This window comes from Crotalus tigris, unplaced genomic scaffold (genome assembly GCF_016545835.1).
Source record: "Crotalus tigris isolate CLP2741 ecotype Arizona unplaced genomic scaffold, ASM1654583v1 scf7180000018765.387419, whole genome shotgun sequence".
NCBI lineage: Eukaryota > Metazoa > Chordata > Lepidosauria > Squamata > Viperidae > Crotalus > Crotalus tigris.
Genome location: NW_024097188.1, coordinates 252,973 through 275,715, shown reverse-complemented (window position 1 = coordinate 275,715; position 22,743 = coordinate 252,973). Strand labels below are relative to the sequence as shown.

The window sequence follows — 22,743 nt, the reverse complement described above, 5'->3', positions numbered from 1 at the left end:
GGGCGCATGCGCTTTAGCGGCGGCGGCGGTTGCAGGGAACTGTCCCCGCGCGGCCCCCGTAGCTCGCTGAGGCCGACGTTCCGCGTGACGTAAATTCCTCCTCTCGGCCGCCGTAGCGCGCGCGCCCGCGCGCGCGCAAAAGCCGAGAGGCGCGGCCTGCCGTTGCCATGGCGGCGGTGGAGGGTCGCGGAGGGCAAGGGGCGCTGTGGGGCTCTCGCGGCCCGGCCCGGCCCGCCATGGAGGACGAACTTTACCTGGAGAACATCGACGAGTTCGTCACGGACCAGAACCGAGTCGTGAGTGCGAATGATGCCGGGGGTGTGGGGGGGGGAGTGCGGGGGTTAAATGGGGCGGGGGGAGGGGCTGCGTGTCCAGGAAAAAAAAAGCCAATTATGCGTTTAATTGCTTTATTCGGGCTCCGCGGCCCTTTCGGGCCTACTCCTCTCCGACACCCTTTCCCGCAACGTGCTCTGCTCCAAGTCCCATCATCCGCAGCGGGTGGTAGGGATGGTAGTAGGCCGAGGGTCTTGAGGGGGGGACCCGGGAAGGGGGAGTCGAGGGGGAGGCTCTTCGAAGGGATCCTTATTACCCTGGTCTAAGTCTGCCAGGGACCCCGCATCCCATAATACTTCTGGCCTTTTGGGCCTGGCGTCCCTCCAAGAGCCAGAAGCTGCATGCATCCCCCCCCCAACATTTTAGGGGGGAAGGGCGGCTGAGCCTTCAAGTGGCAGGCCTGGTTAGGCTGTGCCCCCCCCCCAATCGTTCTTGCATTAGGGAATAGGATGATAAATGGTGATAAATGTATTTTTCTCTCTGTGTGTGGGATGACCTTTCCAGAAAATATTTACATATAAACTATATATACAAACACACTATCTATATCTATCTATCTATCTGTCTGTCTGTCTATCTATCTATCTATCTATCTATCTATATGTTTGTATGTATGTATATATGTATATATATATATATACATGTATGAGTGTTTATGTAAGTGTATGTAGATAGAGATAGGTGGAGATAGGCAGGTATGTAAGTAGGTAGATATGGATGGAGATTAGATAGATAGATAGATAGATAGATAGATAGATAGATAGATAGATAGATAGATAGATATGGATGGAGATAGATAGAGAGGTAGGTAGGTAGGTAGATATGGATGGAGATAAATAGGTAGGTAGATATGGATGGAGATAGATAATGGATGGAGATAGATAATGGATGGAGATGGATTAGATAGAGAGGTAGGTAGGTAGATAGATGTAGGTAGGTAGATATGGATGGAGATAGATAGGTAATGGATGGAGATAGATTAGATAGAGAGGTAGGTAGGTAGGTAGATATAGATGGAGATAGGTAGATATGGATGGAGATAGGTAGATATGGATGGAGGTAGATGATAGATAGATAGATAGATAGATAGATAGATAGATAGATAGATAGATAGATATGGATGGAGATAGGTAGGTAGGTAGATATGGATGGAGATAGGTAGGTAGATATGGATGTAGATGATAGATAGATAGATAGATAGATAGATAGATAGTTAGATAGATAGATAGATAGATAGATAGATAGATAGATAGATAGATAGATATGGATGGAGATAGGTAGGTAGGTAGATATGGATGGGGATAGATGAGAGAGAGAGAGAGAGAGTAAATAAAAAAAGATTGTGGTCCTCCAGAACAATAAATATATATATAAATATATAAACTATACACACACACACACACATTATGTACATACATAGAGAGAGAGTGTCTAAATGAGAAAAGAACACGATGACGTATCCAGAACAATAAATCGTCCAAACAATAGTTGGGAGCACCTCCTGTTTATATAGTAATCTTATTTATGCCTGCATAGTTGCCTGCAAACCCCACTCAAGTGACTTTCTCCAGCCGAGGTTTGTGGCTCCCCCAAAAGTCAGCCCAGAGGTCCAGCAAGCTATTCTGAATAATTGCATTGTGAAGAAACAATACGTGTAGCGTCAGTTACCTGTACAGGTGTCAGCTCTGTCTTCAAGCAGAGGCTGGAGAGGTCCGTCTTGGACTCCAGGACTCTTCCCAACTCTGGGATTATTGCAGTGATGGAGGTTCATTCTGTGGTGGCTGTTGGCATTTTGGTTAAAATAATGATATGCGTTGCTTTGCAGGTAACGTATAAATGGCTGAGCTTTACCTTGGGAGTTCATGTGAATCAAGCCAAGCAGTAAGTATCGATCTCTCTTGTCTGTACTTACAGTAGTAGTCCAGACTACTACTCATCTCTGACACAGGTAGTCTTTGACTGATGACTACAATTGAGTGCAAAACTGCTCTTGCTGTTGTTAAGTAAGTTTTGCCTCATTTTACAGCCTTTCTTGATACACTTGCTAGGAATCACTGCACTTGTTAAGTTAGTCACACAGTTGTTAAGTGCACCTGTCTTTCCAACTGTCAGAAGGTTGCAAAAAGGGGAATCACACGACCCCAGGATGCTGTGACTGTCATAAATGTGACCTTTTGGATCAAAGTCGCCCAGCTGGCTTTCATGCTTAAGGCGGGACTAGAACTCACAGTCTCCTGGTGATTGGCCCAAAGTCACCCAGCCGGCTTCCATGCTTAAGGTGGGACTAGAATTCACTGTCTCCTGTTGATTGGCCTAAAGTCCCCCAGTTTGGCTTTCATATCTTAAGGCGGGACTAGAACTCACCGTCTCCTGGTGATTGGTGCAAAGTCACCCAGTTGGCTTTCATGTCTAAGGCAGGTCTAGAACTTATTGTCTCCTGGTGATTGGAGGAAATTCACCCAGCCGGCTTTCATGCCTAAGGCAGGACTAGAACTCACCGTCTCCTGGTGATTGGCCTAAAGTCACTCAGCCACCTTTCATGCCTAAGGTGGGACTAGAATTCACCGTCTCCTGGTGATTGGCCCAAAGTCACCCAGCCGGCTTTCATGCCTAAGGTGGGACTAGAACCCACCGTCTCCTGGTGATTGGCCTAAAGTCACCCAGCTGGCTTTTCTGCCTAAGGCGGGACTAGAACTCACCGTCTCCTGGTGATTGGCCCTGAGTCACCCAGCTGGCTTTTATGCCTAAGGCGGGACTAGAACTCACTGTCTCCTGGTGATTGGCCCAAAGTCACCCAGCCAGCTTTTGTGCCTAAAGTGGGACTAGAACTCACCATCTCCTGGTGATTGGCCCAAAGTCACCCAGCTGGCTTTCATGCCTAAGGCGGAACTAGAACTCACCGTCTCCTGGTGACTGGCCCAAAGTCACCCAGCTGGCTTTCACGCCTAAGGCAGGACTAGAACTCACAATCTCCTGGTGATGGGCCCAAAGTCACCCAACTGGCCTTCATGTCTAAGGCGGGACTAGAACTCCCCATCTCCTGGTGATTGGCCCAAAGTCACCCAGTCGGCTTTCATGCCTAAGGCGGGACTAGAACTCACCGTTTCCTGCTTTCTAGCTTGTTGTCTTGACCAAACCGCTTTTCATTTATAGCTGTTTAATCCCGAGCTGCACAGTTTAATTTGGACGATATGTGCTCCGTTTAGTTTTGCAGGGGACAGTTACTGAAAACTTCCAAAATTATCTATTTTAACTTCTAGTCTTTGCGCTCTTTTTTTTTTTTACAGAATGTTATACGATTACATAGAGAGGAAACGGAAGGAGAACGCAGGAGCCCAGTTGCACGTCACCTATTTACTGGCAGGGAACGTCGTTCAGAACGGACACACTGTAAGTCAGAACTTTCTCTTGCATTCGACATTTGGATTTAAATGTTGATAGCCGGGGTGGCAGTTGAAACCTGGAATTGCAGGCTTCAATTGCTTCCCTGAGAATTAGTTCTACCCACGTCCAGAAAACGTGTAATGGAGATGACCTATGTCAGTGGTGGCGAACCTATGGCACAGGTGCCAGAGGTGGCACTCAGAGCCCTCTCTGTGGGCACGCGCGCCGTCGCCCCAGTCCTAGGCCTTCAGCTGGGTTTTATAAAACCTTTTCGCTTTAGGCCTCCGCCGCCATGTGCAAAAAAAAAAAGAGGTCCAATCAATCAATTTCAACTTCTCGCGGGAAAAAAAAGATCTTGCAAAGTTGGAATTGATTGATTGAACTTTTTAGTCCCACCCAGTCTGCCGTTACCACCGCAGCCACGCCCACCCAATGGGCCACGCCCACCTGGCACCCGACGATGCATAAGTGGGTTTTGGGTTGCAGTTTGGGCACTTGATCTCTAAGAGGTTCGCCATCACTGACCTACGTTGACATATAACAAATATTTGCAATAACAAATATTTGCTGAAGTAATAGGCTACCTTTTCTTTGCAGTACCATAAGGTTGCAGTAGTGAAAGAAGATAAATTAGAAGGTACGTTTGCACAAAACTTCAAAATCACCTTTGAAAAATACGATTTTCTTTGTTGTTGTTGTTGTTTTTTCCCCCCCTGTGAGGTGGGCTGAGCTGAGAGGGAGATCACCCAGTTTTCCCCACTCGTTTTTGGGAGGCTTCTCTCCTGTCTTCATATGCCTTCTGCCTCCTTTTCCAGCCATGAAAGCCAAGCTCTCCACGGTGGCCAGCGTCCACGTCTATAGCATCCAAAAGGCCCTGCTGAGGGACAGCAGCCCTCTCTTCAACACCGACTACGACATCCTCAAGACCAATCTCCAGAACTGCAGCAAGTGAGTTGGCTCTTGGCCAGGGCGTCGCGGCTGACATTCTGCTAAGCCACGCATCGCAAGCTGACAGCCTGACATGAGTAACCCGGGTTGGGGGGAGGAGCAGCACTGGGGGGTAGCAACGCAGGGAGGGAACTTAGTTTTCGAGGGAGATTCTCTGTCGTCCAGGCCCTGGTTATCCCAAAGGTGCTTTTCCGCGCGGCAACTGGACTTTCTTGTTTATTTCTTTGAAGACGTTTCACTTCTCATCCAAGAAGCTCCTTCAGCTCTGGATGGTGGGGAGTGGAAGGATTTATACTCCTTGCAGACAGCTGGTCATTTGCATCCTTTTTAGAGGGTTATTGAGGCCACTTGGAGCTTTACCTGTGTCCTCAGGGTCACCTGAGTGATGTAAATGAGTGTGGAGCCTTTCCGCCCTGTCTCCCTTCATTGTTGAAGACAGACACAGGTTGTCAGTCCTTTTCCTCATAGAATAGAATAAAATAGAATAGAATTACAGAATAGAATAGAATAGAAAAGAAGAATAGAATAGAATAGAATAGAAATATAGAATAGAAATATAGAATAGAATAGAAATATAGAATAGAATATAGAATGGAATAGAATAGAATAAAATAGAATATGAATAGAATATGAATAGGAAAGAATAGAATAGAATAGAAATATAGAATGGAATATGGAATGGAAAGGAATAGAATAGAATATGAATAGAATATGAATAGGAAAGAATAGAATAGAAATATAGAATAGAATATAGAATGGAATAGAATAGAATAATAGAATAGCATAGAATAGAATATGAATAGGAAAGAATAGAATAGCATAGAATAGAATAAAATATGAATAGGAAAGAATAGAATAGAATAGAAATATAGAATAGAATATAGAATGGAATAGAATAGAATAGAATAAAATAAAATAATAGAATAGCATAGAATAGAATATGAATTGGAATGGAATAGAATAGAATAGAATAGAATAGAATAGAATAGAATAGAACAGAGCTGGAAGGGACCTTGGAGGTCTTCCAGTCCAGCCCCCTGCTCAAGCAGGAGACCCTATGCCATTTCAGACAAGTGACTGTCCAGTCTCTTCTTAAAAACCTCCAGTGATGGAGCGCCCAGGATTTCTGGTGGCCAGCTGTTCCACTGGTTGATTGTCCTCACTGTCAGGAAGTTTTTCCTTAATTCCTGACAGCAGCAATGTGGCTGCCAACTTGACAGGTAGTCCTCGACTTAACAACAGCTCATTTAGTGACCATTCCAAGCTACAGCGGTATAGGGGGGAAAGGGACTTACGACCCTTTTCTCACCCTTAACGACCGTTTCACCATCCCCTCCGGTCCCGTGGCGACCATCCCAGTCTCCCCGGGTCAGCTGGATCCCCTTTTGCAACCTCCTGACCAGTGGGGGGGGGGCCAGACTCACTTAACGATTGTGTGGCCGACTTAACAAGCACAGCGATTCGCTTAACCGTGGTAAGGTTGTAAAACTGGGCAAAATTCACTGAAACGTCTCCCTTCACAACGGGAAATGTGGAGAAATATAAAAGCTTTTTGGATTAAAATTTGGTGGAACATTCAAAATTATTTTTTAAAAGAAAGATAAAGTTTACGCCTTGACGATTTTTGTTGGGTATTATGGTAGATTTTGTTGTTAAAGAAACTAATTTGATGTTGAATTTAATAACAGCAGCAAGGCTGTTGGTAGGGCAATATTGGAAGAAAGATTCCTTGCCGACTATAGAAGAATGGACCCTTAAGGTCTCAAATTTAGCAGAAATGGCAAAAAATTCGGCTTATTTGAAGGATCATTCACTAGAGCAGTGGTTCTCAACCTGTGGATCGGGACCCCATTTGGGGTCGAACGACCATTTCACGGGGGTCGCCAAACAACGCAGTCCGCCATTTTTTCCCCCTTTTCCTTAGCTGTGCTACTCCCTTTTATTCTATTGGCTTTTGAAAGCCAATAGAATAGACTCTCTTGAATAGAGTCTAATTCTATTGGCTTTCCAAAGCCAATAGGAATTGTCCAGGCTGTCTCTGCCCTGCTGAGCCCGCCAAAAGTCCCAGTCTGCAAACGGTGCTGCACCCGTTGTGTAGTCCTCGACTTACAACCGGTTGGGGGGTCGCGGCATTAAAAAGATTGAGAACCACTGCACTAGAGAGATATATTTCAGTTTGGAGAAGATGGATAGACTATATTCAGAATAAATATGGGACTAAAAAGTTCCATTTATTTTATGAATAAATTTTAGAATATTATTATTATTATTAGTTTATTATAGTGAATTTTTCATTATATTGTATTGTTTATGAATTAGGATTTTAATTTGTTTATATGATTAAGTTTATTTGCAAATTGTTTACTCTGTGTTAAAGGGGAGTTAAAGCGCATTATATTTGTTTATATAGTTGGTTAATGTTAGTTAGATTATGATTATTATATTTGTTACCCTGTATTCAGCTCTGGAAAGGAGAGGAGGGGAGGGGGGAAGGGTGGGTGGGTTTGGGGGTATATTTTGTAATTTTTGTAAAACTTTTTAATAATAAAAAAAACAATGGGAACTTTGGGGTCGGAGATGGTCATAAGCGGAGGACTATCTGGAATGATATTTAGTCCAGCTGGCAAGGAAATGGATTGGTACACATGTTGTACACAGTATGTTTAGGTGTGTCTCATGCATGTGTTTCACTTTGAGAGCGGGCGACTCAATTTCATTTTCGACGTGTGCCATTGTGCCCACAGTAAAAAAAAATGACAATAAAGGTTATCTTATCATCTTATCTCATCTCATCTTATCTTGCTAGATTCAGTGCCATTTGCTGTGCTGCCGCCATCCCCAGGCCTGTCGCCGAAGACTCCCAGGCCGAGACCCCCGCCCAGGACCCCCCCCAACCTCCCCCCACCACAAAAGGGCCGGACGCGCCCGTGCTCAACGGCCAGGCGCCAGGCACGTCGTCCAAGCAGCCCGCCCAGCCGGCGAAAGGCATCCTGGGAATGTTTGCGGCCAAACCAGCCCCCAGACCCAAGAATGGCCACAAGGAGTCTCACCTAGACGCCAAAGAGAGCCCCGGGGTACGTTTTCCTGCTTCAGTACTTTGCAGAAGGACCTGGGCTGGCTGGGGAATTCTGGGAGCTGGCACTTTCAAGCCACCACGGTTTGAAAACCCGGAATATAGAGAAAATATAGGCAAGTCCTCGGTTTGCGACGGTTCCATGTTACAACGGCACTGGGAAAAGGGACGTGTGGCTCTTTTTTCACCCTTAACGGCCGTCGCAGCCCCTCCGGGGTCACGTGATCAAAATTTGGAGGCTCGGCGACCAATGGTCGCAGCATCCTGGGTGTGTGTGTCTGTCACACGATCAAAATTGAGACATTTGGCAACTGACTCATACTTATGACGGTCGCAGCGTCACGTCATCCCCTTTTGCGACCTTCCGACGAGCAAAGTCAATGGGGGCAAGCCGGATTCACTTAACGACCGTGTGACTCGCTTAACCACTGTGGTGATTCGCTTAGCGACTGGCGAGGAAGGTCGTAAAACGAGGCCAAGTTCACTTCACAAATGTTTCAGTGAGCAACGGAAATTTTGACCTTTGTGGTCGTAAGTCAAGGACAACAGAAGCTTCTAAAGCAAACAGGTAGTCCTTAACTTGTGTTTTTCCCAGTCCAGTTCGAGCGACGTCCTTGAGAGGTGGGACCATTTCGATATCAGCTTTTCCGTTGTGGTTGAAGGTGGGATTTGAATCCGAGTCTCCATAGCAACAACATTTAGGCTTTACACTGGCGGTCCTCGACTCACGACGGTTCATTTTGCGACCGTTCAAAGCACTGAAAAAAGGGACTTAAGACCGTTTTCCCGCAGTTAAGATCTTTGTGGCCTCCTCAACGGTCACACGATCAAAATTCGGACGCTTGGCGACTTGACTCACATTTACGACGGTTGCAATGTGATCCCCTTGTATCCTCTGACAAGCCAGATTCCTTTAACCCAGTGGTTCTCAACCTGTGGGTCCGGACCCTATTTGGGGTCGAACAATCATTTCACCGGGGTCGCCAAACAACACAGTCCGCCATTTTTTTCCCCCCTTTTCCTTAGCTGTGCTCCTCCCTTTTATTCTATTGGCTTTTGAAAGCCAATAGAATAGACTCTCTTAAATAGAGTCTAATACTATTGGCTGTCAAAAGCCAATAGGAATTGTCCAGGCTGTCTCTGCCCTGCTGAGCCCGCCAAAAGTCCCATTTTGCAAACGGTGCTGCACCAGTTGAGTAGTCCTCGACTTACGACCGGTTGAGTAGTCCTCAACTTACGACCGGTTGGGGGTCACGGCATTAAAAAGGTTGAGAACCACTGCCTTAACAAATCACTTAACTAACTGATCAACTGCGGTGATCCCCTTAACAACGGAGGCCAAAAGATCGTAAAATGGGACAAAACTCCCTAAACAAGTGTCTCACTTAACGAAGGGAATTTTGGACTGCTTGGCGGTCATAAGTCAAGGCCTGCCTGGGTAGCAGCTCATAGCCCATCACAGCGTTTTATTGGATTTGATCGTTATCTCTTTTATAATTGTTTCTTTTAATTTACTTTTAGGCTTCAACGAACAACAGCAAAGCCCCAGCGAAAGGAAACACGCTGAATAACTTCTTTGGGAAAGCTGCCGTTAGCAAAGAGGGTAAGCAGTTCTCTTTATTCTCCGTTGTAAGTACCAGGCAGTCCTCGCTGTACGACCACCCTGGAGCCTGCATGTTCTGTTGCTAAGCAAGACCGTTGTTAAGTGAGTTTTGTCCCGTTTTACGACCTTTCCCCCCACATTTGTTAAGCGAATCGTTGCAGTTGTTAAGATCGTAAGACGGTTGTTAAGTCAATCTGGATTCCCCTTTGACTTGGCTGGTTGGAAGAAGAAGGGGATCTCTCTCTCACACACACACACACACACACACACACACACACACACACACACACACACACACACAGGACACTGCAGACCTCATAAATACAGGTAGTCAACTTAGGACCAGAACTGAGGTCAACATTTATGTTGCTGTGTAAGAAATCTGTTGAGTTTTGCCCCCGTTTTATGACTTTTCTTGCCCCATTGAATTAAATCGCTGCAGTTGAAGAGAAGGACGAGGGGGGACATGATAGCAGGGTTCCAGTTCCTCAGGGGGGCCGCCCCAAAGAAGGGGGAGTCAAGCTGTTCTCCAAAGCACCTGAAGGAAGAACAAGAAGCAACAGGTGGAAACTAACCAAAGAGAGAAGCAACCTGGAACTAAGGAGCAATTTCCTGACAGGGAGGACAATTAACCAGTGGAACAACTTGCTACTAGAAGTTGTGGGTGATCCATCACTGGAGATTTTTAAGAAGAGGCTAGACAGTCACTTGTCTGAGATGATATAGGTTCTCCTGCTTGAGCAGCGGGCTGGACTAGAAGATCTCTAAGATCCCTTCCAGCTTCTATTCTATTCTATTCTATTCTGTAATTCTATTCTATTCTGTAATTCTATTCCTATTCTGTAATTCTATTCTGTTCTATAATTCTATTCTACTCTGTTATTCTATTCTATAATTCTATTCTGTTTCTATTCTATTCTGTAAATCTATTCTATTCTATAATTCTTTTCTATTCTGAAATTCTATTCTATTCTGTAATTCTTTTCTATTCTGTAATTCTATTCTATTCTGTAATTCTATTCTGTAATTCTATTCTATTCTGTAATTCTATTCTGTAATTCTATTCTATTCTGTAATTCTATTCTGTAATTCTATTTTCTATTCTGTAATTCTCTTCTATTCTGTAATTCTATTCTGTAATTCTCTTCTATTCTGTAATTCTATTCTGTAATTCTATTCTATTGTGTAATTCTATTCTATTCTGTAATTCTATTCTGTAATTCTATTCTTTTCTATTCTGTAATTCTATTCTATTCATTCTATTCTATGTTAGCTTTCCCATCTTCTCCACTCAGGTGCAGGCAAAGCCAGTGCTGAGCCCGAGCAACAGAAGGAAGAGCGATCAGCGGCCAAGCCAGCCGTTCCTTCCACCGACCCAAAATCTCCTCCAGGTCATGAGAAGCCCAGCAAGGAGGCCGAGCCGGCCAGAGGGCAGCAGAGAGAGAAGAGAAGGTAGTGGGTTTGCGTTTTTCTCGGTGACAAGGCTGCAAAGAGTTGGCCTGCTTCAGTCACCCGTGCGATTCATCGCACCACGGATACCGGTGTCGCTAAGCGAGACGTTTGTTAACTGCGCTTTGCCCCATCTTATGACCTCTCTTGCCACAGTCGTTCAGTCCATCCCTGCAGGCGTTAAATTAATCACACGGTCATTAAGCGAATCTGACTTTTCCCCCGTTGGCTTTCTTGTCGCAAAAGGGGGATCACGGGACCCCGGGCCGTTGCAACCGTCATAAAGACGAATCAGTTGCCGAGCATCCGGATTATGATCACGGGACTCTAAGGCATGCTGCAACGGTGGTGCCCCAAAAGGTCATCGGTCCCTTTTTCCCCCCCAGTGCCGTCGTAACTTCAAACGGTCGCTAAAGGAGTAGTTTTAAGTCGGGGGCTACCTGCCTTGGGCAGAACTCTTCGTTTTCCGTCCTTTTCGTCTAAGCTGATCTCTCTTTCTCCCAGAGCAAAGAGGACAGACATGGAGGAGGAGGAGGAGGAGAAAGGAGCCGGCCACTTGAAGAAGAAAAGGCGTCGGATCAAACTGCCTCAGTCAGACAGCAGCAGCGATGGGGAAGGTGAGTGTCCTGGTTCCGACAGATGAAGCTCTTCAAAGAACTTCGAGGCATTGTTTACCTTAAAGAATCTTTATTCCAGTGGCATAGCATCCAGTACATAGGCCAAGCCAAATATCTGAATTCCCCTCCCCTGAGCACATGGTATCAAAGCACAATTCCCTCCTCCAATTAACAGTCATAAATCACATTCTCCAATTAGCTTGAAATGCAGGCCTTCCCTCCAGTTCTCCAGTCCTGCCATTCCTTATCATCTCTTATTTCAAAAGCCCTGAATTCACACACGATCACAATATTGTTATGGCTAACTTAACTCCCATCACATTCCTCCTCCCCCCCCCCCAGTATCATCTAACTCGTAAGAGTAAAGCATAAGAGAGAAAAAGGCTGCATCTCCATATGTTGTCAGAGCAAGGTCATCCGATGTTAGCAGCGTTGTCAGTGAGTAGAGGCCAGGATGAGGTCCACCGACCCTTGCAGTCCACCCTTTAAGCCAATTTGAACCCTCACAAATCCTTGGCTAGGCTTCCCAACCCGCGTCTATGTGGAGGCCACCCAGCCTGGCTGAGGAATTCTGGGAGTTGAAGTCCACCCGTCATCAAAGGGCCAAGTTTGAAGACCCCCTGCTCTAGAAAGAGTGCAGAGAGGAGCAACAAAGATAATCAGGGGGCTGGAGGCTAAAACATATGAAGGACGGTTGCAGGAACTGGGCATGGCTACTTTGATGAAAAGAAGGACTAGGGTTAACATGATAGCAGTGTTCCAGTATCTCAGGGGCTGTCCCAAAGAAGAGGGAGTCAAGCTATTCTCCAAAGCGCCCGAAGGCAGGACAAGAAGCAATGGATGGAAACTCATCAAGGAGAGAAGCAACCTAGAACTAAGGAGAAACTTTATAACAGTGAGGACAATTAACCAGTGGAACAGCCTGCCTCCAGAAGTGGTGGATGCTCCTACGCTGGAAGCTTTTAAGAAGGGACTGGACAGCCATTTGTCCGAAATGGTATAGATAGGGTTTCCTGCCTGAGCAGAGGGTTGAACTAGATGACCTCCAAGGTCCCTTCCAACTCCTGTTATTCTGTTCAGTTCTGTTGTGTTCTAACTGGAGGCCTGCTGCTCAGCTTCATCCCAGACCTCCTTAATCTTAACATGGCGAGCCAGTTTCGAATCCAGGACCTACTTTGCGGCTACTTCAGGACCACAACAGAATAGCCCAACAAAAAGTTGACAAAGACAGGGAGATTGAGACAGGCTTTGGTCCAGCGTTTCTTAGATTGAGATCTGTCAGTATGGCCAAGCAAGGAAGCAGTCTCTCCTGGGAAAGTCATGTTCCGGTCCTTCTTTCAGTCATGGGTGCTCGGGGAGCGATGCCAGGAAAGGATACAGCTGAAGACACACAACAGGGGACAGCGAGTCAAAGTTGACAACCTTTTGCTTGTGTTTCTTGCAGGCGCTGCCTCCTCGCCAGCAGCTTCTGAAGATTCTCCCCCTGAGCCAGCTCAGAAGCCTCAGCCTCCGCCAGCCCCTGCACCAGTGGTGGTAAATATGCCTAAGTCCAGAGGTGTGGGGGTGAGAGAGGAGAGAAGGAAGGAAGGAAGGAAGGAAGGGAAGAGAAAGATGAGAAAGAAAGAAAAACGTCTGTCAGACAGAGAGAGAGAGAAGAGACCAAAGGAAGGAAAGAATGAGAGATGAGAGGAGGAAGGAGAAACAGGTGAGAGAGGAGAGAAGGAAGGAAGGAAGGAAGGAAGGGAAGAGAAAGATGAGAAAGAAAGAAAAACGTCTGTCAGACAGAGAGAGAGAGAAGAGACCAAAGGAAGGAAAGAATGAGAGATGAGAGGAGGAAGGAGAAACAGAAAGATGGGAAAGAAGGAGAGGAAAGGGAGGGAGGGAGGGAGGGAGGGAAGGAAGGAAGGAAGGAAGGAAGGAAGGAAGGAAGGAAGGAAGGAAGGAAGGAAGGAAGGAAAAGAGAAAGGGAGAAAGGAAAGGAACACTGAGGGTGTTTATGTAGCCCAGTGTTTCTCAACCTTGACCATTTTAAGGCGTGTGGACTTCAACTCCCAGAATTCCACAGCCAGCATTGCTGGCTGTGGAATTCTGGGAGTTGAAGTCCACACGCCTTAAAATGGTCAAGGTTGAGAAACACTGAAAATTTCGTCGTAGCTCTTTCAAACCTGGATTGGAAATTCATGAATAGTGCCTCCAGCCTCAATAAGATAAGATAGATAAGATAACCTGTATTGTCATTTTTTTTTTTTACTGTGGGCCCAACGGCACACATCGAAAATGAAATTGACTTGCCCGCTCTCAAAGTGAAACACACACATGACGCACACCTAAACATACTATGAACAACGTATGTATAGACCCACCCCCCTACATATACGTAACAAATAAGTATTAAATACTGTCCAACTTGAATAGAGAACGGAAGGAGGAAGCTTGAGAGTTCACAAGGTTAATGCTGTATGAAATGAAACTATGGCTGAATAAACAGGTGGTCCTCGACTTAACAAGCATTCATTGAGTGACTGCTGGAAGTCACAACGACACTGAAAAAAGTGACTTACAAGGGTTTTACACCAGAGGGCCTCAACCTTTGTAGGTTGGTGGCCTGGAGAGGAAGGAAGGGGGAGGCATGGGACCACAGGCATGCGTGCGACGCAAACGGGGGCGGCGTGAGCACGTGCTTGATGCTGGGGGCAGGGCTAGCGCCCACATGACACTGAGGGCACACTAGCGTGACTGGGGGGGGAGTGCGCGCATACATGTGTACACTGGCCAGCCATTCACTCGGCCCAGTGGCCAAGACGCCACGTCCCACAGGTTGGGGACCTTTGTTTTACACACTTAAAACCATTGCAGCCTCCCCCTGGTCAAAATTCAGACAACAACAACAATAATAATAAAATAAAGTTGGAAGGGACCTTGGAGGTCATCTAGTCCAACCCCCTGCTCAGGCAGGAAGCCCTAGACCGTTTCAGACCAATGGCACTCCAGTCTCTTAGAATAGAATAGAATAGAATAGAATAGAATAGAATAGAATAGAATAGAATAGAATAGAATAGAATAGAGTTGGAAGGGACCTTGGAGGTCATCTAGTCCAACCCCGTGCTCAGGCAGGAAACCCTATCCCATTTCAGACCAATGGCAGTCCAGTCTCTTAGAATAGAGTTGGAAGGGACCTTGGAGGTCATCTAGTCCAACCCCCTGCTCAGGCAGGAAACCCTATCCCATTTCAGACCAGTGGCAGTCCAGTCTCTTAAAATAGAATAGAGCTGGAAGGGACCCTGGAGGTCATCTAGTCCAACCCCCTGCTCAGGCAGGAAACCCTATCCCATTTCAGACCAATGGCAGTCCAGTCTCTTAGAATAGAGTTGGAAGGGACCTTGGAGGTCATCTAGTCCAACCCCCTGCTCAGGCAGGAAACCCTACACCATTTCAGACCAGTGGCAGTCCAGTCTCTTAAAATAGAATAGAGCTGGAAGGGACCCTGGAGGTCATCTAGTCCAACCCCCTGCTCAGGCAGGAAACCCTACACCATTTCAGACCAGTGGCTGTCCAATTGGCATGTACTTAATGACAATTGTCTGGCCTCAGGGTCACGTGATCCCCTTTTACAACCGTCCATGCTTGGGGAGCTAGAATCCCTTCACAGCCACGTTACTAACCTGAGCAACTGCAGCCACGTGATCAACGTCAACAACTGCAGCGGTCTGCTTCGCGAATGTGGCAACCCAGGCCGTACAACGGGGCGAAGCTCGCTGAAAAGCCGTCTCGCTTAGCCACGGAAATCTTGCGCCCCGTTGCGGTCGCAAGCAGAGGACTCCCCGGGTAGGTAGAAACGGGTGGTGTAAATCCGAAGGTGACGGCGTGAGCCGAGGCCTGCGGGGTCCAGCCCACAGCTGCCTTAGCCCTCTGCGTCTGTTTGTCCCAGTGGTCAGACAGACAGGTGTATCCTGGTTGTATTCCTTGCAAGACAAGTAGTCTACGAGGCACATCACCCCACTTTTATTAACCCCCGATAAAATATTGGCCTAAACCAGGGGTAGGCAACCTTGGCTCTTGTGGACTTCAATACCCAGAATTCCTCAACCGGCCGTGCTGACTCAGGAATTCTGGGAGCTGAAGTCTACAACTCATAAAAGCGCCAAAGTGGCCGGAATTGTCAGTGACTAATGATTGCACTGGTTCAGTCGGGGTTATAATAATAATAATAATTTTTATTTTGCGGTCACAGACCCAAATGCAAGTGCAACAAAAGAAAACACAAGAAAAATACGATCACAAACAGTTAACACCAGAAGCCTTGGCTAAGGGGAATTACAATGTTCTCTAATAGTTATAGCTCTTAAAAGGAATTTAGAAACCTGAGAAGTAATATACGAGGAGTCATCCCCTAGACCAGTGGTTCTCAACCTTTTTAATGCCGCGACCCCCAACCGCTCGTAAGTCGAGGACTACTCAACCGGTCGTAAGTCGAGGACTACTCAACTGGTGCAGCGCCGTTTGCAGACTGGGACTTTTGGCGGGCTCAGCAGGGCCGCCTGGACAATTCCTATTGGCTTTTGAAAGCCAATAGAATTAGACCCTATTCAAGAGAGTCCATTCTATTGGCTTTCAAAAGCCAATAGAATAAAAGGGAGGAGCACAGCTAAGGAAAAGGGGGGAAAAAATGGCGGACTGCGTTGTTTGGCGACCCCCGTGAAATGGTCGTTCGACCCCAAATGGGGTCCCAACCCACAGATTGAGAACCATTGGGATAGATAGATAGATAGATAAATAGATAGATAGATAGATAGATAAATTGATAGATGTAGATGGATGATAGATGTAGATGGATGAAGATAGATGAATGAAAATGGATGGATGGATGGATGGGTGGATGGATGGAGAGATAGATAGATAGATAGATAGATAGATAGATAGATAGATAGATAGATAGATAGATAGATGTAGATGGATGAAGATGGATGGATGAAGATAGGTGAATGAAAATGGATGGATGGATGGATGGATAGATAGATAGATAGATAGATAGATAGATAGATAGATAGATAGATAGATAGATGTAGATGGATGAAGATAGATGGATGAAAATGGGTGGAGATAGGATAGATAGATAGATAGATAGATAGATAGATAGATAGATAGATAGATAGATAGATAGATAGATAGATAGATAGAACCACTGCCCTAGACAATATAAGACCAAATTACTAACATTAGAACCAGAGGGATCAATTCCAAGGAGAGACAGTAATTTAATTCTGGCTGTGTTATACCTAGGGCAGTATAATAAGACATGCTCCACAGTTTCAACTTCAGCCCTATCACAATCGGGGTTAAATATGGCGAGGACTCGTCGTTCTCTTCCTGTCTTTCAGGCTTCCGTGGGAAAGAAGAAACACAAGCGGAAACGTGTCTTGAAGTCGAGAACTTTTGTAGACGACGAAGGCTGCATCGGTAAGTCGCCCCAGGTGTCCCTTGGCTACGAGAGATCTCAGTTTTTGACCAGCTGGTTGAGAACGTCCATCCCCTTGATCATCAGAATAGAATAGAGCTGGAAGGGACCTTGGAGGTCTTCTAGTCCAGCCCCCTGCTCAAGCAGGAGAATCTACACCATCTCAGATAAATGACTGTCTAGCCCAGTGATTCTCAATCTTTCTAATGCCGTGACCCCATAATACAGTTCCCCATGTTGTGGTGACCCCCAAGTGGGTGTGGCCACCAATAAGAGGGAGTAGGACAGCTAGGGAAAAGGGTAAAAAATGGCGGACAGCGTGGTTTGGTGACCCCCGTGAAATGGTCATTCGACCCCAAATGGGGTCCCAACCCACAGGTTGAGAACCACTGGTCTAGCCTCTTCTTCAAAACTTCCAGTGTTGGAGCATTCACAACTTCTGGAGGCAGGCTGTTCCACTGGCTAATTGTCCTCACTGTCAGGAAGTTTCTCCTTAATTCCAGGTTGCTTCTCTCCTTGATTAGTTTCCATCCATTGTTTCTTGTCCTGCCTTCATGCACTTGGGAGAATAGCTTGACTCCCTCTTCTTAGGGGTAGCCCCTGAGATAGTGGAATAAGTTAGAAAAGAAGTTAGAAAAGAAGCGTTATATTGATATGGTTATTATTTCCAGAAATATTAGAAATGTCTGTATTAAATTGTCATTCATTTAAATAATAAGAATTGTATTAATTCAAGGTTGGCAAAAGAGAATATTATTAGAAGAAGAGAAAAACCAAGCAAAGCCAGTATGGCAGTGGTTCTCAACCTTTCTAATGCCGTGACCCCATAATACAGTTCCCCATGTTGTGGTGACCCCCAAATGGGTGTGGCCACCAATAAGAGGGAGTAGGACAGCTAGGGAAAAGGGAAAAAGATGGCGGACAGCGTGGTTTGGCGACCCCCGTGAAGTGGTCATTCGACCCCAAATGGGGTCCCGACCCACAGGTTGAGAACCACTGCAGTATGGGGACTATAGAATTAAACTAATTGTTAATCGTAAATGTAAACTCAGACCACACGCTATTTGTTGTTGTTAGTTGCGGAGTCGTGTCCGACCCATGGCGACCCCATGGACCACCTTCCTCCAGGCCTTCCTGTCCTCTACCATCTTCTGGAGTCCATTGAAGCTCACACCTCCTGCTTCAGGGACTCCATCCAGCCCCCTCATTCTCTGTCGTCCCCTTCTTCTCTTGCCCTCCATCTTTCTTAGCATCCAGCTCTTCTCCAGGGAGTCCTTCCTTCTCATTAGGTGGCCAAAGTCCTTGAGTTTCCACTTCAGGATCTGGCCTTCTAAAGAGCAGTCGGGGTTGATCTCCTCCAGGACTGACTGGTTGGATGGCCTTGCAGTCCAGGGGACTCGCAGGAGTCTTCTCCAGCACCAGAGTTCAAAGGCCTCCATTCTTTGGCACTCGGTCTTTCTTATGGTCCAACTTTCACAGCCATACGTTGCAACTGGGAAAACCATGGCCATGACGATACGTACTTTTGTTGGCAGGATGACGTTTCTGCTTTTGAGTATGCTGTCTAGATTTGCCATAGCTTTCCTCCCCAGGAGCAAGCGTCTTTTAATGTCTTGGCTGCAGTCCCCATCTGCGGCAATCTTGGAACATGCTGTTTACCAAATCTTAAGGTGATTGTGTTTAAAAAAAAAATCAATAAAACATATTTTTAAAAAGAGAACGTCCATCCCCTTGCCTGCGAACGAAGAGACTTGAAAAAGAGACATTGCCTCATGAAAGAGGAACAGTTTACAAAACATTTGTATTAAAAAAAAAAAAGCTACTGTAGTTTAAAAATCTCAGAAGGCAGATTTAATCCAGCGAACAATTCTGTTGAGGATTTGGAGGCTGTCCTGGTAGAGGCTAAGGCAGCAAGCGAGAAAGCAGGAGGCCACGAGTTCAAGTGCCGCTTAGCCGTCCAAACCCACCTGGGGGACTTTGGGCCAGACCTTCTCTTTCAGCCCAGCCCACCCTACAAGGTGGTTGTTGTGAAAGCAGGAGGTGTGTTGGCTAACTTCCATCACCTTGAGTCATTTGTCAAAACGCGAAAGGCAGGACGCCAACAGGCCTTTGTGTGTGTAACCTTGTGTCTCCCCTTCTTCCCAGTGACCGAAAAGGCCTACGAGAGCGAGTCATGCACGGAGAGCGAAGAGGACGTCCGCACCAAGCCCGGCGCAGCTCGCAAGGCCTCCGTTGCGGCCGCGAAGAAGGAGCCCAAAGAGGAGAAGAAGGGCACCAAGAAAGGGGGGCTGGTCCCTGCCAAGCCCAACAAGCAGGCCTCCATCATGGGCTTCTTCCAAAAGAAATGATCCCCCGTCCTCCGACGATTTGCAGGAATCCCTACCCGGGAGGCACGGGATTGGCTGCCCAGGTGAGCTCTCGGCATCCAGACAAGGAGACTCTGGAAGCTTTTGGTTCTGGACTGTGATGGGCACCTGGTGCTGAAGGCCTGCCCAGGGCAGCCACGCAGGTAGATGTTTTAGATGGAAGGTGGCACCATCCTTGGTCTTCTTGAAGCAAAGCTATTTGAGGCAAGGTCCTCCCCACAGGTGTGGTGGCTGCTCCATACCTTTGGCTCCCATCGGTGCTCGGAGATTGAACGGATGTCCTTCCTCCTCAGCGGTGGGCTTGCAGTCCTTTCCTGGAAACTTCTTCTTCTGTTGGCTTTGGGGCACAAGTTGGCCTCGTTGACCAGAGGTCCGAGCCCCGCGTCTCCAGATGGCAGCCTGAGGAAACCAGCAGAGATCCCTCCAGGAACATCTCTGGTGGTTCCACAGGGCTCCCTTTCCAGAAGGCCTGTAGAGGACCTCGTGATCCTGCAGGGCTTGCGTCCAACTGGTGAGATCTCATGATCGGCTAGGACCCGCAGCTGGAAACATCTGGCCTGCTCTCTTAAGGAATCTCCACCGCCTGGCCCAATAAGCCCCCTTCCCGTTCTCTGGGAATAATCGCCAAGGCTGCCTAGTCAAGGCTATTGAGGGACGCTTGGGTCTTCTAAGAAGACCATCAACTTACTTTGTAGTCCTTCCAACGGATTCCTCCCGGTTCCTTAGATGGTGCAACCCCGCTTGATCCTGCCTCCAGAAGATCACCCATCTGGGACCTCCACCAAGGCCTCTACTCTTAATTGGCAGTTGTGAATTTCCCCACAAATAGAAACCCACCAGGATTGGATTAGGACCACCCTTGGGGGTTCGAAGACGCTGCTCGATTGTCAACACCGGCGCGTATCTTCCCCACGTGGTTTGCACAGAGGAGCAGGCCTTGCTCTTCTCCGTTCCAAAGAACGCCGCTTCGGCATAGACCCTCTGCATGTAGCAGCCCCCTCCATAAGCTGGGATGAAGGGATGCTTGGAAAATGGGGGGGGTCTTTTGCTGTTTTGGGGGGGCGGGGAAGGAGGGTCTGCTGAAGAAAGAAGCCGTTGATATTGAAAAGAACGAGAAGGAAGACCATTTTGGATGGAGAGGCTCAACGCCAAAGAAACTAAACGTAAAATTCTATAAAGGACTCCATTATAGGGACAGCAGCAGGTCTTCCTCTGGATGTTGTCGGCTGTGGGTGACAAAAACCACAACTGCCTCTTGGATGGTCGCTTGGCCCCTCTCTGGCTGGCCTGCCTCGGTTTTTACTTCGTTGGGAGTTTTCTGAACATTGGATAGGGTTGGTTTTATGGGTTTTTTTTCTGCTGGACTATAGGGGAGAGAAAAGGAGCAGGAATTCGAATCAGTTGTCCCCAGGCGACACCAGGCAAGTATTGTACAGACACACAAACACACAGATGAACACAGTTCAATTCTAGCGGTAGTTGATGGCGGTTTTTGCCACCATTAATGCAGGGGACTTCCAACTTGGCCCTTTGATGACTTGTGGACTTCAGCTCCCAGAATTCCTCAGCCAGGCACGTGTGCCTGGCTGAGGAATTCTGGGCGTTGAAGTCCACAAGTCATCAAAGGGCCAAGTTGGAAGACCCTTGCACTTCAATTCCCAGAATTCCTCAGCTAGGCATGCTGGCTGAGGAATTCTGGGCGTTGAAGTCCACAAGTCATCAAAGGGCCAAGTTGGAAGACCCTTGCACTTCAATTCCCAGAATTCCTCAGCTAGGCATGCTGGCTGAGGAATTCTGGGAGTTGAAGTCCACAAGTCATCAAAGGGCCAAGTTGGAAGACCCTTGCACTTCAATTCCCAGAATTCCTCAGCTAGGCATGCTGGCTGAGGAATTCTGGGAGTTGAAGTCCACAAGTCATCAAAGGGCCAAGTTGGAAGACCACCCCTGGACTTCAACTCCCAGAATTCCTCAGGCACGCTGGCTGAGGAATTTTGGGAGTAGAAGTCCACAAGTCATCGAAGGGCTGGAAGACCCCTGGACTTAAACTCCCAGAATTCCTCAGCCAAGCACGCTGGCTGAGGAATTCTGGGCGTTGAAGTCCACAAGTCCTCAAAGGGCCAAGTTGGAAGACCCCTGCACTTCAACTCCCAGAATTCCTTAGTCAAGCACGCTGGCTGAGGAATTCTGGGGGTAGAAGTCCACAAGTCACAAAAGGGCCAAGTTGGAAGACCCCCCTGGACTTCAACTCCCAGAATTCCTCAGCTAGACACGCTGGCTGAGGAATTCTGGGCGTTGAAGTCCACAAGTCCTCAAAGGGCCAAGTTGGAAGACCCCTGCGTTAAGGCTTCATGTTTGGGCATACAGATGACTCCTGGATAAGGAGGCACATCCATGCATCTCCTCTCCCCATTTGTGGTTATCTGGATTGTTTGCATCCAAATACGGTCGCTCGAGTTACAGGCCAGCCCCGAAAAAGTGGTTTCCGGGAAGATATCCCCCCCAAATAAACTTATTCTTGAAATTCCTCATGACTTCTTGGAATGAATTGGCTGCTTGGGCCACTGCAAGGCCAAAGGAGAAAGCTTTTTGCCTTTCCAACTGAAGTGTTTAGGCCTGAAAAAGCTCAACTCCAGCCCTGCGTCTAGCAAGGATGTTTAATCCCTGGCTGAAAAAAATCAAAAATCCATCCCGAAACTGCCCAGTTGCAAGAAAATGACGCTTGCTCTGGTTTGATCAGCTTCCAGGTCCATGTTTCCCAGCCTTGACATGTTTTAGGAGGGGAATTCAGGCTGGGAATTCTGGGAGTTGAAGCCCACCCCTCTTAAACCTGCCAGAGTTGATCGTGGCTCATTTTACAACGAATGCATCAGGGCAGTAATAATAATACAGATATTTTTTTGATGTGCGTCTGTATGTTAACTTCATAGCAATCTGTAATTATTACTCCATTTTTGCATATCAAACCCCAGGGCAGGAGCTGAGACCAGCTTTGTTTGGGAAAGAATTATGGGTTGGATAAGGGGTCAAGTGGCCTCTGTTGTGGACCTTCCCAAGTTCGCCCTCTTTTTATAGGCCTTTTCTCCAAACATTTTCCTCCAGGTTTTTTTTTTCCCCCTCTCCCCCAAGAAATTTATACCGGAATAGCCAAATTGAATAAAGATACAGTCTTCTGATGCTATGTTTATTTCTCTTAATTTGGGATAGGTGCACTGCCTGTACCGCTGGCTGGTCAACATCCTTCCAGGAAATTCTGTGGAGGGTTTCCCACGCAAGTGAATACTTCAAAAGCTAGCCTATCCAAAGCTGCCTTCGTTGTGTTCTTTTTTTAAAAAAAAAAAACACTCCTGTTTTAAATGGAATAACTGAGTTGGAAGGGACCCTGGAGGTCATCTAGTCCAACCCCCTGCTCAAGCAGGAAACCCTATACCAGGGGTGTCAAACTGCCGGACTGGTTGCGTCATGCGGAGGCTGTGCCCACTCCAGGTCCGGCGATGCAAAAGAAAAAAAGCTGTGAT

General features: G+C 47.0%; 1 protein-coding gene across 1 annotated transcript; it reads left to right on the top strand.

Moving 5' to 3' along the window:
* The first annotated feature begins 121 nt into the window (after window positions 1-121).
* On the top strand, window positions 122-20,757 carry POLD3 (DNA polymerase delta 3, accessory subunit). The gene is made up of 12 exons (XM_039355885.1): window positions 122-296; window positions 2,159-2,214; window positions 3,621-3,723; window positions 4,315-4,354; window positions 4,533-4,665; window positions 7,472-7,739; window positions 9,260-9,341; window positions 10,637-10,793; window positions 11,295-11,407; window positions 12,852-12,940; window positions 16,786-16,864; window positions 19,008-20,757. The coding sequence occupies exons 1-12, from the start codon at window positions 168-170 to the stop codon at window positions 19,208-19,210; spliced, it is 1,452 nt and encodes a 483-aa protein (XP_039211819.1). The 5' UTR covers window positions 122-167; the 3' UTR covers window positions 19,211-20,757.
* Window positions 20,758-22,743: the final 1,986 nt, after the last annotated feature.

Coding starts and splice junctions, on each gene's coding strand:
- POLD3 (XM_039355885.1), top strand. CDS start 168: ATGGCGGCGGTGGAGGGTCGCGGAGGGCAAGGGGCGCTGTGGGGCTCT. Junction 3,724..4,314: donor TCGTTCAGAACGGACACACT/GTAAGTCAGAAC, acceptor TTTTCTTTGCAG/TACCATAAGGTTGCAGTAGT. Junction 4,666..7,471: donor AATCTCCAGAACTGCAGCAA/GTGAGTTGGCTC, acceptor TTATCTTGCTAG/ATTCAGTGCCATTTGCTGTG.